This window comes from Macaca mulatta, chromosome 12 (genome assembly GCF_049350105.2).
Source record: "Macaca mulatta isolate MMU2019108-1 chromosome 12, T2T-MMU8v2.0, whole genome shotgun sequence".
Taxonomy (NCBI): Eukaryota; Metazoa; Chordata; class Mammalia; order Primates; family Cercopithecidae; genus Macaca; species Macaca mulatta.
In genome coordinates this window covers 130,092,304-130,110,239 of record NC_133417.1, presented here as the reverse complement: position 1 = coordinate 130,110,239, position 17,936 = coordinate 130,092,304, and the positions used below count along the sequence as shown (strand labels likewise).

Sequence of the window (17,936 nt, the reverse complement as noted above, 5' to 3'; positions counted from 1 at the left end):
AGCCTCCTAACTAGTTGGGATTACAGGTGCACGTCACCACGCCCAGCTAGTTTTTGTGTTTTTTAGTAGAGATGGGGTTTCACCATGTTAGCCAGGCTGGTCTCAATCTCCTGACCTCGTGATTCCCCCATCTTGGCCTCCTAAAGTGCTGGGATTACAGGCGGTCACCGTGCCCAGCCACCAGTTATATATTTCTTGAGCAGCCGCAGGTTGTATGGCACTGTGAGCAAAACTTCTCCCATGGTGCTGTACTCTTCATTCTTTTTATGAAAAGTGTCCAGTGTAAGTGAGCAATTTCCATGACAGAGTTGTGGATAAGAGCAAATTGAGTTCCACAATTAACATCTATCAATAAATGGAAGTCACTAATTAATTAAAAAGTTATTGCTCAAGCTCAGTTTAGCTTCCTCTCATATTGGGAATTGTGTCATGTTAGTTTCAACATGTGATGCACTGAAACAAACGCCCTTTATAATATTTAAATAAAAATAATGTTCATGTAATATTTTTATTCTTTCTCCCCAATGTTATTTGCCTTTTTACCTTCCCTCATTCACTACTTAACAGAGAAAAAATGAGGAGACAACTTGAAGGAGTCTAAAAATATCATTCTGATAAAATCTTAGCCTATTTTCTTTTAGTGTTCTATTTAACACTAAAGTTGTATAATCTGATATCTGTTTAAATGGTCATCTCAGCCTGTGCATTGAATTCTTCGGTTAACTTAAAGAGTGATGAAACATTCTAGTTAAGGCCCTACATTAGAAGAAGTAAGAATTCAGTATTTCTCTAACACTGAAGTAAGAATTCAATATTTATTTCTCTAACATTGAAGAAAATATATGGGTCTAATTTTTTTTGGACCACACATTGTATGATGAGATATGAGGAACTTCATGTAAAACTGACATCTAAGCATGGTACGTATGTGAAGCAAGTACTGTCTGATGTTGCTATATTATTTGGACAAAAGCTATTTATGTGTTTCAACTAAGCCTAACTTTCCTTGGTTCCAATGAAATAGACCAAGGAAGGAAATAAGTGGCTAGGATTCATGGTGTTCTCTTTCTTTAAAACAAAAGTCTGACTCAGGTGCCTTCCATATTATCTTTGCCTCTGTCCTAAAAGTTAGGACATGGGTACATTTAGCTCCACGAAAATGTGTCAAGAGTATGGCCTTCCACACTCACATATACAACCTTATCCCTGTTCCACCACTCGTAAATCCTAGTAATGCCACTCAAATTGAAGTGACTCTGTCCTGCCCAGGTTTAAGGTGTCTTGAAGAAATAATTTAAAAGAATAACTTGTGTTCCTATTCTTTTCCACTTCCCTAATACTCCAAGGTTTTGACACAAGTTATTAAATGTGAGACATCATAAAAAATACAGTTGTAATGTGGAATGTTATCACTTTGGATACAGAGTTAAAAATAAAAAATTAAAGATAACAAAAATAAAGTGTATAAATGAAACATTTGTATAAGAAGTTTTCTGTCTTTTTATTTTGTAAGTTCTTAGAGCTTCTCTGGTTATAAATGAGAAGTTTAATTAATATAGTCACCTTAAAAACACAACTTTATAAACAATATCCAAATACCAACCTGAATAAATATTTTCTTTCAGATCAGTATTTAAGGACAACCAGGGAAATGTGGACAGAGACTCAAGATTTTCACCATTGTTTAGACAAGAAAGTAGCAAGATTTCAACCGAGGACCTGATTAAACTAGTATCAGATTATAGAAGGTATGTTTTTTTAATACTCTTGAAATTAACAAAAATCAGTCATATTGATTTGTTATCGCTTCATAAATACCTGAGAATCTGATACCCGAATGCCCAAACCTCCAGAAAGCAGACATTTTTCAGGTGACTTCACATATGCCCAAATAGTGCCACAAAGGCAAAAACTGCTAGAATTGTATGGAAGGACTGTGAAATGTTAAACTGTATCAGTTATTTATTGCTGTATAACAAACCACCTCAAAACTTAATGGTTTAAAATAACAACACTGCGACAGTAGTTATACTCCTGAGTCCACAATTTGAGCACATCTGAGTGAGGACAGCTTATCTCTTCCACACATGGCATGGGCTGAGAGAGATCAGCTGGGGTCAGAGGATCCACTTTCAAGATGGCTCGTTTGGTTTTCAGCCAATCAGTGCTGGCTGTTGGCTGGAAACTCAGCGGGGACTATGAGCTAGATATCTCAGTTCTCTGTGGCGTCCTCTTCATGAAATTCTTTGACTTCCTTAGGCGTGGTGGCTGCGTTTTAAAAGTAAGTGTCTCAAGGGCAGGAAATGACCACTGTTGATTTCAGTTTGGGGCCCAGAAGCTGTTACAGTGCCATGTCTGCCAAAGTCACCTATCAAGCTGTCACAGAGCCCAGACACAGTACTTAGATTCAAAGGAAGGAAGCATAGACATCTCTCAGTAGGGGGAGTATTAAACAATTTTAGGACAATGTTTTACAGTTATTTTGCTGTAAATATAATCACTCATAACAGCTCTGTCATTCAAATACTTTTAGAAAAGACAGTGGAAATTATTGCCAAAACAGAAAACATATACATGCCACAACATTTTTTAAATGAATAACCATACATCCAACATCTGATGATGACGAGGTCGCTCATTACAAGCTACTTATCATGAACTTCTGACCCTCTAATATACACACAGTATTCTTGTACTTTTTGTTCCCAAATATTGACTCTCTGCCTCTCCCATCTAAGAATCAACAATCTCCAATCCTTTAATTCATTTATGCAAAATGAAAATAATATAATATTATGAAGCAAGAACAGTTAATATTTTCCGCAGCTTCTGGAGAGGACATACTCTATGTGACAAGAAGTTTTGCCAATGTTTTGTTGATGATGTTGTTCTGAAAATTATATAAATCTTAGAAAGCAAAATAAAAATGGGAAGTAACATCTTGAAGGAGTCTGGAACCTGTCTGACTTATTTTTGATGCTATAAGACCATTCCTGCCAGATGCAGTGGCTCACACCTGTAATTCCAACACTTTGGGAGGCTAAGACAGGAGGATGGCTTGAACCCAGAAGTTCCAGACCAGCCTTGGCAACACAGTAGCAACATCATCTCTAATAAAACTTTTAAAAATTATCTGGGTGCGGTATCATGTGCCTGTCGTCCTAAATACTCTGGAGGCTGAAGTGGGAAGATCCCTTGAGACTGGAAGGTTGAGGCTGCAGTGAGCCACGACTGCACTACTGCATTCCAGCCTGGGTGACAGAGTAAGACCCTGTCTCAAAAAAAAAAAAAAAAAGGACCACTTCTTACATGGAGAGAGCTTCCTCCCCTTTAAAGTAATCAAACATCCTGGCCAAAACCCATACCATAGCCTTCCTAAGGCCCAGCCTTTCCTCTTTACCTTTTTGCCAGTATACTGAAGCGTGAAAGGCTATAATGCTGAGCAGAAGAGAATAGGTAGAAGGTTCTGGGGTGATGTTATAAATAGAAAAAAACAAACTCTTACAAAACCCATGTTATCAGTGAATAGCAAGGAAAATTATTACCGTGTAAATTAAGAGGGCACCCTAGAATACACAACGCAGTGCTGACATTAAATTATTTCATGTCAGCCTCACACTTTATGGCCTTTATTCTCAGTGGTGTGCTGACAAATGTTTCACAACCAACTCTTTAAGGGAACAACGGACTTGTGCTGATGGCCGGTGTCTATCTACTATTGCTGATTCCAACCTACCAATGGGGCTTCACTGAACATAGAGTTAGCAAGAGATGTGCACCCTAATACAGCATTTCCACCATATAGTTAGAGATGTACAGATAATCTTACCATGTAGTGAAATAATCAGAAAGTGGTGAATTTTGAGTACTTACTACCTTTGTGTTTAATATAATTTCTTTCATAAGTTTATTTAACTTAATTTATATTAATGGCCGTGTTTAGCTGTCAAGCAAAATTCCTAAAAATTGAACATTCAGCTCTCACAAGCTGAGAAGAGCTGACTCTGACCCATCACTGTAATTATTCCACCTTTCAAAGTAGATTTCCTGAGACTTGCAACTGTTATCAGCAGCTTTCACACTACTCTAAAGGAAGACTGGCGAGAGGTTTTAATAGAGAGAGAGTAGGAGGGAAATGGGAGGACTTGAGCCAGGGAGTGCATGTGAGTGGGAGACAGGTGGGGAAGGGGTGTCCGCATACACTATAGGGGTGAGAGAGCAGAAGAAACAGGGCTCAGGGAAGGGTCCCCCTCCTCCTTGTTTGTTGGTGAAGAGGAAGAATATGGACCGTCCACTTGGCAATTGTAGCAAAGACCAAGCTTGCTCTCAAAACTTCTTAAAATTCATTATGAGAGTGCATTACTTAAGCCACTTTAAATACTGTTAGCTTTTGTTAATAAAAACTCCATAATTTACTCTCATACTTTTTTGATCATTTTTGTGTTATCTGAAGTAGAAGGAAATACATTTAAAATCTTTTTCAGAAAATCTGTCACTTGACCCCTCCCTGATTTGTATTTTTATTTGCAGTATCACATGTATTTTAGTTTGCAAAATTAAACCAGCTAAATAAATCATTCACAAGATTATTTGGGAATCTGCTGTTTACCCTTAACAAAACTCAGAATTATAGATGACTGCTTTTTCTTGAAAATTGGAATAATACTCTGTGTGTGTGTGTGTGTGTGTGTGTGTGTGTGTGTGTGTGTGTGTGTTTCCTTGCTCATGGACTCTTCCAGGGCCGACAGAATAAGCAAAATGCAGACCATTCCTGGAAGCCTGGATATTGCTGTTGACAACGTTCCCTTGGAGCATCCAAGTATGATGATGATGTCATGGTTTGGTTGCCGAGTTTTGAATATTGAATAGTTAGTGGGTTTTTTTGGTTGGTTGGTTGGTTGGCTAGTTGGTTGGTTACAAGGTTTTGGGGTTTTTTTCCCCCAAAAGTTTAAATATGTGGAATTCATGATGCTACAGAAATGTGGAGCTTCTTTTTGCTTCACTAAGACAGATGATGAGTTTTGTAGAGCAAGAACTATAATCAGGGTAACCTAACACTTACCTGGTATGCACCATGTACCCAACAAGGTATTAAATTACGTCTTTTAATCCTCAAAACCCTGGAGGGTTTCAAAGAAGGAAAGTCAGATTTGGATAGATTAACAAACCAATAATCCATAACGGGAGAATATGCTTCCATTGAGTGAGTTCCTCTCACTCAAAATAGAGGCTAGTTCTGCCATACTGTGCTGCCAGAGGGTTACTCTGAACACTATGTGTAAGCACTCAAGTGGCCATGCAATGATTATAACTCAAATATTGTCACACTCTGTTATTATACAGAGAACATAATTTTTTTTTAGAATATGGTCAAAAGTATTGTCAGTAAAAAAAACTGAATTTTAGAAGGCACTTTTATTAACTTTATAAGAGTTTCAGAATTTAATTTTTAAGTGGTAAAATTGGTTTCTTTTGTTATTTCTGATTCTACCTTTTAGTGACTTTCTCAGCAATGCAAAAAAAAAAAAAAAAAAAAGAATAAAGGCCTCCTATAATGAACTCTAAACAGGGAAAGGACTATTGACATGGGATATTTGGATTACCATTGCGGTATTAAGTTTTCCATCCTTGTAACTTTCTACAAATAATTTTAATATGAAATGTAATGAGCATTCTAACTTAAGCCATGGCTCGAAATCATTTTTATATTGATTGATGTGAAAAAGCAGAGGGTAAACTAAGCCATTTCCTCTACCTGATTTGGGGATCATTGTTTTTATTACCTATGGAAATGAAACATGACAAATGAGGCACTCAATATTCTCTTTGGAAGAAGGGTAGAATCTTAGAGAAATCTGAACACATAATAAAAATATCATAATTGGTTTTTGAAAAAAGAAAACCATAATCTGATTCTCAAGCATTCATAGCTAATCATTTTGCTTTTTAGAACACAGTCAGATTCCAGGTGGAGTAAAGGGAGGTAGAAGACCTTGGTCTTTCAATACCACAACTTCAGCCTTCAAACTGTTTGGTGACAGAAGTTTTGATTTATAAATTCCTAATCATTATTTCTTAAGCTATTCCTCCAAGAGTAGGTTTTAAAAGGTGATACAAACTGAACAGAAAAATAAATAAACTGTATCTACTGATGAAGAGAGGGGCTTCAGGCCCGTGCTGTGAAATCCATTGTGTAGAGAGATATTGCTATTAATCTAACTGTTACTATCAGTAATATATCTAATGGACAAGGCTTTGTTCAGCCATATATCAGAATATGTATTATTTTTATAGTGTTATAGCAAAGATTGGTGGATTATTATAATATATGGTTATTATGTTCAGCGGTTCATTAGTTAAAATTTGTTTTTATGGGAAGCTTAATACAAAAAGAAAATAGTTATAAATCTGTCTAAAAGATTTACTGCTGTTTCTGAGACATCAGTTTTAATATTAAATATGTAGCTTGTTAATCTGCCATGCCCACCTCCTACAAATTTTTCCTGGTAGCGTAAGTTACTATCCATTGGTGTACAAGCCAGGAGTTTCTATCTTGAGTGGGTTCATTTTAAAATATGTTAAGTATTGTTCACTTTAAAAGAACCATATTAAATGACAAACTCTTATTTTCTGATTTTTTAAGATTGTGTAACATCGTCCTTTATCCCTGTCAAGCCTTTCAACATGATGGCTCAAACAGAACCCACAGTGGAGGTGGAAGAATTTGTTTACGACTCAACAAAGTATTGTCGGCCTTATAGAGTATATAAAAATCAAATTTATGTTTACCCCAGACACCTCAAGTATGATAGTCAGAAATGCTTCAACAAGGTATGATATAAGTTTCTGAGATATCATCTTTTCTTTTCACCATATTTAGACCATATACGATAGTTCCTGAATGTGCAAATACAAATTACTATAGGGCAGCACTTTCTCATAGAAAACCTTTTGGAGAAAATGTTTAGTCAGAGGCAGAGATGAGTTTTATCTTAGAAGTGTTTAAGGATGCAGTTTTGTAGCATATTAATAATCTTTTCTAAATCAGTCTTAAATAATTTTGTTCTAGACCATTTTATTTAGTTTCTTAAGATACTCTAAAAATAGCATGCCTGCCCCCCTTTCAATATGAGCTTTTACTTCCCTTTTAAGTACACTCTCCAGATCCTTCTGTTATTTCAGAACATCACGGATAATGTCACAAGAAAATGTTGGATATTTTACATTTTTCGGATTTAATTAGAAGCTACTTATTTTAGGCACTTGGATTTTTTTATGTTATTTGATAGGAAATTACAATTTCATTTTTTCTCTCCATAATTTCAGGCACGAAATATAACTGTGTGCATTGAATTCAAAAATTCCGATGAAGAAAGTGCCATGCCCCTGAAGGTGAGCCAAGTCAGCAAAGGCACCCAGCATCAAGGGGGAAGGCAGGTGCAGGGATTCTTTCCACCATTGTGGGGCTTTTTATGTGAGTGTGGTTGAAAGAGCAGTAATTTAATACATTTGTTTTAGATCTGAAACGTACCTGATTTAACAGTCATCATTAACTAGATCTGTTAGAAATCCCAGTCTCATAGCTCTTTTAGCTTTTCATGACTTGGGAAAAAAGGACACATTTTTTAAATGAATAACCATACATCCAACATCTGATGATGACGAAGTCTTTCATTACGAGCTGCTTATCATGAACTTCTGGCCCTCTAATGTACACACAGTATTCTTGTACCTTTTGTTCCCAAATATTGACTCTCTGCTTCTCCCATCTAAAAATCAACAATCTCCAAGGTAAATGCCGAGAATCCCCTGTGGAAGACATTGCCTTTTTCAAAGATTAGCCTGCCTCTCGGTTCAGTGTGCTTGATTTAAAACAGAACACCCAGCCGGCCCTCATGTGGTCTGCGCAGCAGCACTGCTGCATACTGGCCCAACGTCTAACGCAGGGGCCCCTGGGATGCCCACAGTTATGGAAGGTGCACGTGGCCAAGTGCCTGAGGAACTGGAAAAATGGCTCTGGGAAGTCAGTCCCGGTTGCTGATCACGTGATTTAGTATGCTCCATAAAACTGTGAGGTTTGCAGGCACTGTGCTGTTTTCACTCTACAAAGCTGCAACTGGATGGCATTTTTTAGAGTTCACATTTGATATATAATATGCAGTTTTTATTTTAGGGATTTCAAACAACATAAAGTAACCCATTAAAACTGAGGGGGAAATTATTTGTAGTGGGCCTGCTGCCGATCTTACCAGCTTCGGCAAATCAAAGAATGAGGTAGTAGAGGACAAAACTAATTTCTAACTAACCCCCACCATTCTCTGTGGTAGTCTCTTAAAGCACTCTGTCTGGTACAAATTGAGTCCTCTAATTTGTAGCATTATTCAGAAGAACAATAATCAATTTGAGTGATTGAATTAATCAGGCACAGTAAAGAGAGTCTTTAAAAAAAAAAAAACTCTTGAGCCACTGTCAGCATCCACTGGCACCAAACTCGAAAACAGCGTTAGCATCAGGAGAGAAAAATTCAAGTGAAATATAATTGTTAAGCAAACAGAGGCAATGATCAGACGGCAAGCACATCTGGCCTGTAAAGCAATGTTTTTACATGGAAAATTGTAGAAAAGAAGAACAATCACAGGTGGGTCCCCGGCTTCACTGCATTCTAAAATACCACACAGAGATACAGCAAAATCAAATGTCAGACGCCACAAGAGGGGTCTTGAGTTTTGGACAAAGGGGGCTTATAAGTTATAAGGAAGTGCCATATCACAGCCCCTGGCCTGATTCGGGGCTGGATAGAATAGTAACTTACTGTGGTGGAAACGGAAACCAGCCCTATCCCAGAAGCTGGCGTGTCAGGGGCTGGGGTCCAACCAACTCTTGTGGTTGCATAAGACCTTAACTCTAGATCAGAGCTGGTTCCATGGGGCCTGTATTACTCTGTTCTCACACTGCACTGGGTAATTTATAAAGAAAAGAGATTTAATTGACTCATAGTTCTGCATGGCTGGGGAGGCCTCAGAAAACTTACAGTCATGGTGGAAGGGGAACAGGCACGTCTTACATGGTGGTAGGCGAGAGAGAGAGAGAGCACCTGTGTGAGAGCAGGAAAAACTGCCATTTATAAAACCATCAGATCTCTTGAGAATTCATTGACTGTCATGAGAACAGCATAGGGGAAACTGCCCCCAGGATCCAATCACTTCCTTCCCTCAGCATGTGGGGATTATAATTCAAGATGAGATTTGGGTGGGGACACAAAGTCTAACCATATCAGGGCCTGTTCAGGAAGCCATTCTATAGGAATCAGTCTTAAACAAGTTAGACCTTATCCCATGTAAATCGAGAGTCAGATTGGTCCAGGTGATACTCATGGGCTAGGGGAGGTCCTCAAACACTGACCATTATCTCGGGTCATTGTCTGAATCATTGCTATTGTCCTGGGGTTGGTAACTGAAGAGTTATGGCCTTTTTTTCACTCAGGGATGATTTCAGACACTCATAATTGTTCAATTCATAACTTTTTAAACAGTGTATTTAGGACCCCAACCCCAGCCGGTGAACAGGCTCTTGACACTGTCACAAGAAGGATTTCAAGGATGACTCAGAAAATAGTCAAAGTACAGAGATTTACTGTGAAGCAAAAAGTACACACTCAGGAAAGAAGAGTATGTACTCAAGAGAGACATTCGTCTGCAAGAAGGTTTAGGGCTTCTATCTTTATGGGTTTCTTTACATTCATGAAGATGTCTAAAGAAAGGTGACGATGTATCAGAATTGTGGTGCCACCTATATTTATAGCAAATATGGGTGTTTGCAGAACTGCCCAGGTACTGGTGGAAGTGTAATTTAGTATGTTAATGGGCATATAATGAGGTCCTGGAAGAAACCTAGGTCAAATCCAGCACCATGCTGGGTACAGTTGGTCTTAGCCAGCTTGGCCCACATCTTATTTTTTAGGGTCTTATTGGCCACTGACTTATGGAGCTATTTCAACAGTATCCTTTTTGCTAGTCATGTGAAACCTCTGCCTGGAATTGTCTGTTCTCCTATGGCCACCCTGTATTGTTCCTGTCTCACAGGTATTTGGCCCTGGTGTATTATCTATATGATGAATGAAAGCCATCAAATTATCTTCAGCAGCTTTCACTGTATAATAAATGCAGGGTAGTAGGCCAAAGAAGTTAAAAGTTAATTAGATGCCAGCTTAGCCTGGCAAGTTATCACAAAGTTTGCCATTGTCCCAGGGTTGGTACTGAAGAGTTGTGGCCTTTTTTTCACCCAGGGATAATTTCAGACACTTACAATTGTTCAACTCATAACTTTTTAAACAGTGTATTTATGGAAAACCTGGAGGGACCATCTTCACCTCAGCCGCCTACACAGCAGTTCTGCACCACTCTCAGAATCCAGATTTCTCAGATGAGGTAAGAGCCAGCCCTCCACTGTCCCCTGCAGCTCCTAAGAAAGGTGGGTGAATGGTCAGATAACTGTGTAGTGAGAAACACTCTCTCTAGACCTCATTAGACTCAGGACATGCCTTGGCCGGTGTATACTTACCAAGATTTCTAAACTATATTAATTGACAATTGTTCCAGGAGTACATTGCAAATTCATGTATTTCAGGACAGGAGTGACCTTTTAAAAAAAATGGGATGCTGGCCAGGTGCAGTGGCTCACGCCTGTAATCCCAGCACTTTGGGAGGCCGAAGCAGGCAGATCACCATCCTGGTAACATGGTGAAACCCCGTCTCTGCTAAAAATACAAAAATTAGCTGGGTGTGGTGGCACGTGCCTGTAATCCCAGCTACTCTGGAGGCTGAGGCAGGAAACCCACTTGAACCAGGGAGTCGGAGGCTGTGGTGAGCCGAGATCACACCACTGCACTCCAGCCTAACAACAGAACAAGACTCCATCTCAACTAAAAACATTAAAATTTAAATTTAAAAAATATGCTTTTAGTGCTGGCGTATATCTTTTCTTCTTTTCTTTTCCAGTGAATTTTTTTTTTCTTTTATTTCACTAGCTAGTGAAGAGATTGTGTTAAATAGCTTTACCAATGAATGGCAGCATTTCATGTCATAAGGAAGAGAGCAGAGAACTAGAGCCTGAGCCAATTACATTGCTTATGACATGCCTGAACTTAAGTGAGCTTGGACCCTGTCATCTCTAAACATGACAGGGAACAAGCCTTGCCCTGGCAGGCTTTCAGGACTCTTGCAGTGTGCCAAGCCTCAAGCTAAATTCCATGCACACATCATCTCCCTTAATCCCCACAGTAATTCCAAGAAGTTGGTACTATTATTACCTCCCTATTTGATGGATGAGAAAACTATGGCTCAGAGAAGTCAAGTAACTTTACCAAGGGTACATAATAAGTGAGAGAAATCAAACCAGGCCATGTGACTCCAGAGTCTGAAGCTTCACCCTTTTCCTCTAACACATAGAAAGTCATTGGGCTCATGGTCAATTACTATACACATGTTAGCTTACATTACAAACAACTTTAGACAAACAAATTTCAGTGATAAAATTTAATTTCTAACCGTAAAGTGAAGGTCTGACTAGTGCAGCCTGCTGATGGGATGCCTGAGATTCATAATATCACACCTTTTATAGGCATTTTCTATGGCTGCTTTCACACATTACCAGCATTTAGCAGCTTAAAACAGCATGCAACTGTTATCTTACTGTTTTGTTGTTCCGAAGTCTGAAATGGCTCACAGGGCTAAAATCGAGCTTGCAGCAGGGCTACGAGCCTTCAGGAGGTTCTAGGGAAGATTCCAGTTCCTCTCCTTTTCCAGCTTCTAGAGGCTGCCCACATTTCTTGGCTTTTGAGCCTTCCCGACAATCCCATCACTCTGACCTCGGCTTCTGTTCTCACTTCTCTTATGACCCTGCCTTCCTCTTATGAGGACCTTTGTGATGACACTGTGCTCATTTGGAAAATCCAGGATAATCTCCCCATCTCGTGGTCCTTAACTTAATCACATCTGTTAAGCCCTGTTTACCATGTAAGGTAGCACATTGGCAGAATTAGAACATTCAGGACATCTAGCGGGTGATGGCTTTCTGCCTCCCACAGTGTGCACAGTAATCATTTCAAAACTAATTAAAGGAACACCAATGAAACACCTGCCTGACATTATTTCACTCTTCCATGTACAGTTAGTGCTCCTTAATTTTCCCCCCACAAATTCAGGACAGAAAGTGAAATACAGTTCAGGGAAAACCATGATCACATTACAGAATATTTACTGTTATCGGTTGACCAAAGGGTTGACAAAGCCCATCTGGAAGATGCTTTTTCTGTAGATATATGATTTTTTTAAAAAAATTAATATTCTTACTGTTCTTAACTGTTTTAACCTTTCTATTCTCATGTGTTTCCTGGAAGCCTCATGAAAGCCATGAGCTTTTTCACATGAGAGTATGTACAATTCTGGGAACGACTCGGTTGCTGACATTGAGCTGCCTGCAGCTTACCGGAGTTCCAATGCAAAATGATCATCCCAAGATGTGGGTTCTTGTCCTGGAAGATCCTCTTACTGACCACACCACCTTTGCAGTAACTCAGAGTCCCCTAACATGTGCAGCCCTGGTTCCTAACACTGCACCATGCTACTTCACAAGGCTACTGGGGAAAATGAAATGATGACGTACGTGGCAGAGCTCTGAAAACTCAAAAGCACGATAAAATGTAGAGTTAGTTGAAAACATTTCTTTCCAGAAATAGGGAGAATGCCCTTCATTCAGTATATTGTTTACCTAGATCCATTTTTATTTTATTTTCATTCGAAAGCATTATTTGTATAGCTACAGCCTGGCCACTTCCCAAAATGTCTCATTAGCTGTCACAGTAACACAGATATGTTTGTTAGTTTTTAAAAAGAGATCAATTCCATGCCAAAGCTGCATCATTTACTATACCATATTACTCAACAATGTGCATATGAGTTGCCTGGGGATCCTATGAAAGGGCAGATTCCAATTGAGTGTGTCTAGGTTAGTGTCTGAGACTCCAACCTGGGCAATAAAGTAAGACATCTGTCTCTACAACAAGAACAACAACAAAAATCAAAAAGTTAGCCAGAGGTCATGGCCAGCTGCGGTGGCTCACGCTTGTAATCCCAGCACTTTGGGAGCCCGAGGCGGGTGGATCACAAGGTCAAGAGATTGAGACCATCCTGGCCAATATAGTGAAACCCCATCTCTTCCAAAAATACAAAAATTGGCTGGGTGTGGTGGCGTGCGCCTATAGTACCAGCTACTCGCGAGGCTGAGGCAGGAGAATCTCTTGAACCCAGGAGGTGGAGGTTGCAGTAAGCTGAGATCATGCCTCTGCACTCTAGCCTGGTGACAGAGCAAGACTCCATCTCAAAAAAAAAAAAAAAAAAAAAAAGCCAGAGGCCAAAGCTGCAGTGAGCTGTGTTCGTACCACTGCACTCTAGTCTGGGCAACAAATGTGAGACCCTGTCTCCAAAATGAAAAAAAAAACTTCTGTATTTCTAACGAACTTCCAAGTGATGCTTATGCAACTGGTCCCCAACCACACTTTGGGAGGCATGGACTTACTGTTTATTCAATTTGTGTCCCTTAATGACAGTTCCTCGATGTGTGTCTTATCTATATTCTGCAGTTACATCTGTGTGTGTGTTTATGCATATGTATGTGCATATATTTAATCCATACCCTAGTAGCATGAATTATCTAATGAGAAACACTACGTATTCCAAATTATCATCATCCATCACAATAAAGAAGTAAAAATATCAACATGTGAATAAATCACTGCTAGCAGAAACAATATTTATTGAGCATTAAATCAGTACATCCAGCACTGTTAAACACGGACTTAGATTTCAGTTAAAGAATTTTTACCAGTGGTGTGGTTGCTCATGCCTGTAATCCCAGCACTTTGGGAGGACAAGGAGGGTGGATCATTTGAAGTCGGGAGTTTGAGACCAGCCTGGCCAACATAGTGAAACCCCATCTCTACTAAAAATACAAAAATTAGCTTGGCATGGTAGCACGTGCCTATAATCCCAGCTACTGGGGAGACTAAGGCAGGAGAATTGCTTGAACCCAGGAGGCAGAGGTTGCAATGAGCCTAGATCACGCCATTGCACTCCAGCCTGGGTGACAGAGTAAGACACAGTCTCAAAAAAAAATAAAATTAAATAGAATTAAAAAAAATTTTTTTTAAAGCTATGCTTTGTCTTGCTCTGATATTGGGCAAATGATTTTAATCTCAGTCCAACTATGGTTTCTTTCCTTGCAGGTGAAAATTGAGCTACCAACACAACTCCATGAGAAACACCATATTTTGTTTTCTTTTTATCACGTCACCTGTGACATCAATGCAAAAGCTAATGCCAAAAAGAAGGAGGCTCTGGAAACATCAGGTACTGCCAGGAAGAAATCTGAGGCAGAGTCACATGTCTTCTGTTCGCATTGGTTTGGAGAGCATCTTCAAAGCTCTGATTTATGCAATTATTTTTCATGAAGTTTAATATTAGTAAATAATAAATAGCGTTATTGTGACTTCTTACCGTGGAGGTTTGTACTCAGAATTTTTGTTTGTTATTCTTTTGCACAGTTGGATATGCTTGGCTTCCTCTGATGAAACATGATCAGATAGCTTCTCAAGAGTACAACATCCCAATAGCAACAAGTCTGCCTCCTAATTATTTAAGCTTTCAAGATTCTACAAGCGGAAAGGTACTGAATAATGTATAATTTAAGATTTTTAAAAAGCACACCAGCTTAATGGCATAAGATTATCTTCTTTCTCTGCTATTTAAATTAAGATCATAGTGTATACGTCCCTTGTAGCTATGAATCAAGTGTACCTATGCCACATCTCTTGTTTAGCTTATGGCCACTGGAAATGATCTGTTAAAAATGATCCCGATATCATATTGGTCTCATCTACCAATAGTGCTAAGTGTATTTGCATCTTTTATTTTCTCCTCTATGGTGACATAAGATTAATGGATCAGAACAGCATATTAACATAAACTAAACAATCTATTTATTTTCTTTCTCTCAAATTGTCACAGTGACCGTAAACAAACTTTATTTTGCAGCATGGTGGGAGTGACATCAAATGGGTTGATGGTGGCAAACCACTTTTCAAAGTATCGACATTTGTTTTATCAACAGTAAATACTCAGGTGAGCATGTTGACCTGAAATAGTAGCATTTTCTCTAACTCACAGCATCATGAGGTAAGTCCCATATTTACAGGATGAGACTAATCATTTCCTGAAGTGTCAGAAAGGCAGGTGTTTGAATACTACAAAGGAAGAATGTTAAGGGCATAATCTGATGCCTCGCTCAAGATAGACAGAATGTCCTAATCCCTTAAGCCCACATACCATAAAACTTCAGACCAAAATACCAGAAGTGTGTTTAATAGGATCACACTGCCCTTGGAATATGGCTTGCTTCTACTGACAACACTCATGTGTTAAAAATGTTAAATGTTAAAAATAAAGGCCAGGCGCGGTGGCTCATGCCTGTAATCCCAGCACTTTGGGAGGCCGAGGCGGGCAGATTACCTGAGTTCAGGAGTTCAAAACCAGCCTGACCAACATGGAGAAACCCCGCCTCTACTAAAAATACAAAATTAGTCGGGCATGGTGATGCATGCCTGTAATCCCAGCTACTCCGGAGGCTGAGGCAGGAGAATCTCTTGAACTCGGGAGGCGGAGGTTGTGTTGAGCTGAGATCGTGCCATTGCACTCCAGCCTGGGCAACAAGAGCGAGCCTCTATCTCAAAAATAATAAATAAATAAATAAACAACAAACAAACAAATACTTCAGATCTTTACCTGAAAACCAAGTCCAATCCCCAATGCCTTCCCAGGGCTCATCTCATGGGAAGGCCATGAGGTTGGCAGAACTGCATTTGAGAACCACCCCACCTAATTTCTGGCTCCATGACCCTGGGCAAGTCACTTTACCTCCGATATCCTTATTTCCTCAACAAGGAATGATATCAACAGTCTCTGCTACCTAAGGTTGTAGCAAATGTGATCCAAAGGAGAAATATTTCAAAATGTGATCAAAATGAGAAATACATCATGAACTGCAAAAGTCAATACATGTATAATTATTACCATTGTTAAATGACCACAAACTCATTCCTTCCGTGGCAAAGCAGCTTATTTTACCACAATGTGAGTTTTCCGGCAACAGATATAAACTATACATTATTACAAGTACATAAAATATGTATTTCTCTTTTCTTAGGTTTAATGTATATCTGCTTTTCATTTTTTTGCTTCATGCTGCTTTATCTACAAGCCACACTTGATCCATAAGAAAAATGAAATAATCCAGGCATCATATATACATTGGACCAAAATTTCTCTCGGCAACCTCTGAGGCTTCAAGTCCCATTGACTTCTTATCCCTAGCCCTGAGCCCACAACTATTTAAACCCGTCTTTTCTTTGATGCCATCAACCCTGGTCAAGTTCCACAAAACGCTCAATGTCCACCAAACCCTATATTTTCGTATATCTCAGCAGTTCCTCAGTTTCTCTGTCTCATGCTTCCAGCTGCTTTCTCCAAATAGCTGGTCTCTAACTCACCACAACACACCCTCTCTCTGCCTTGACTTTCATCACCCACATGCTGGCAGCATTTACCTTAGTTTTCAAACACCCAAGGCCCTGCAGCCAAACAATATCCACCTGGTTCCAGGAAGACCCAGTGATCCCTTTGACATTCAGCCCCTCTTCAGTGGGGAAGAGAAGCTCTTCCACTCACCCTCCCTGACTATTACGAACCATATCATGGGGGGTGGACACCCTACGTGATATGGGGAGTAATTGTACTCCCCTTTCCTGCCACCCCCCACCGCCCCGCCAGCTATTACAAACCATATTGCAGGGGATGGATACCCCCCTTCCCCTTGTTGGTCTGGTTGGTTCCTACCCATCCTTCAGATCTCAGCTCAATTGTCACTTCCTCTAAGAAGCCTTCCCTGTTCCCTGACCCAACAGACAAAGTTGGGCCATCTTGTCACTCATCCAGATGGCACCTGCTTTGTGTTTGAAGTACTCATCAAATGGGATTACATAGGTGTGTGTGGAAGTAGTGGTGTCGTGCTGGCCTCCCCGCCTTAATGGAAGGTACACAGAGGAAGGGGTTGGGCCTTCCTTGCCCTCCGCTCTGTCCTCCCTCGGTGCCTGCTAAGAGCCTGGCATGCAGTCAGCTTTCCATAAATAATGAGCAAATAGACGAATCAATGAAGTGATACTTAAAAGGAAAACAGTTGTTTCTAGTCAAAAAAGAGCTGCATTTCGAAAACAGAAAATAGCACGTGTGCACACGCACACACGCACACACATAGTGACCTGAGGGAAATGAGGGAAACCCAAGCTACAGATGCCTTTCTGGAATCATAGAAACCAGAGAAACATCCAGAGTATGTCCTCACACAAGTTCTTTATCTCACTGCCTGACTGTGTAGCTCCCACCCTCAGGGCAGAACTTGAGAGAATTTTCCAGGTACCACCTTCTTCAGGAAATAAATTTCAAGTGTTATAGTCAGTTTTATCCTAAGATATGAGTTGTGGACTTCTAATCTGGGACTAATTCAGGCATTCTAAGCCTGAAAATATGCCCCGTGGATATTCATGAGTATGCATTGTCATGTGTGTCAAGCATGGCATGGAAGAAATTGGTGGAAGTCTATGGAAGAAGCGGGAGTGGGAAGATAAATGAGGAAAATTTTTCTCAACACAAAAAGCACAACCAAGAGAAGTAATTCTCCAGCCATTGTCATGTGGTTGAACAGGACAACAAAACCTCTTAGAATGAAATAGAAGAGTGGGCTTTGTAGTTTATGCAGAGCCTTCACTAGACCAGCAATGTCCACATCAAAGCTTTGTTCCTCCGACTCCTTAATAAAGCATTTGCACT

At 39.7% G+C, this 17,936-nt stretch overlaps 1 protein-coding gene across 7 annotated transcripts in view; it reads left to right on the top strand.

Moving 5' to 3' along the window:
* The window catches only part of DOCK10 (dedicator of cytokinesis 10), a 288,958-nt gene that overhangs the window by 186,346 nt on the left and 84,676 nt on the right, over nucleotides 1-17,936 (top strand). For all 7 annotated transcript variants that reach the window (XM_077956660.1, XM_015111181.3, XM_077956661.1 and 4 more), the window contains 8 exons: nucleotides 1,626-1,748; nucleotides 4,740-4,819; nucleotides 6,644-6,831; nucleotides 7,327-7,392; nucleotides 10,335-10,427; nucleotides 14,282-14,405; nucleotides 14,600-14,721; nucleotides 15,090-15,176. In XM_077956660.1, coding sequence (XP_077812786.1) covers nucleotides 1,626-1,748; nucleotides 4,740-4,819; nucleotides 6,644-6,831; nucleotides 7,327-7,392; nucleotides 10,335-10,427; nucleotides 14,282-14,405; nucleotides 14,600-14,721; nucleotides 15,090-15,176 — 883 coding nt within the window. The remainder of the gene's footprint in view (nucleotides 1-1,625; nucleotides 1,749-4,739; nucleotides 4,820-6,643; nucleotides 6,832-7,326; nucleotides 7,393-10,334; nucleotides 10,428-14,281; nucleotides 14,406-14,599; nucleotides 14,722-15,089; nucleotides 15,177-17,936) is intronic.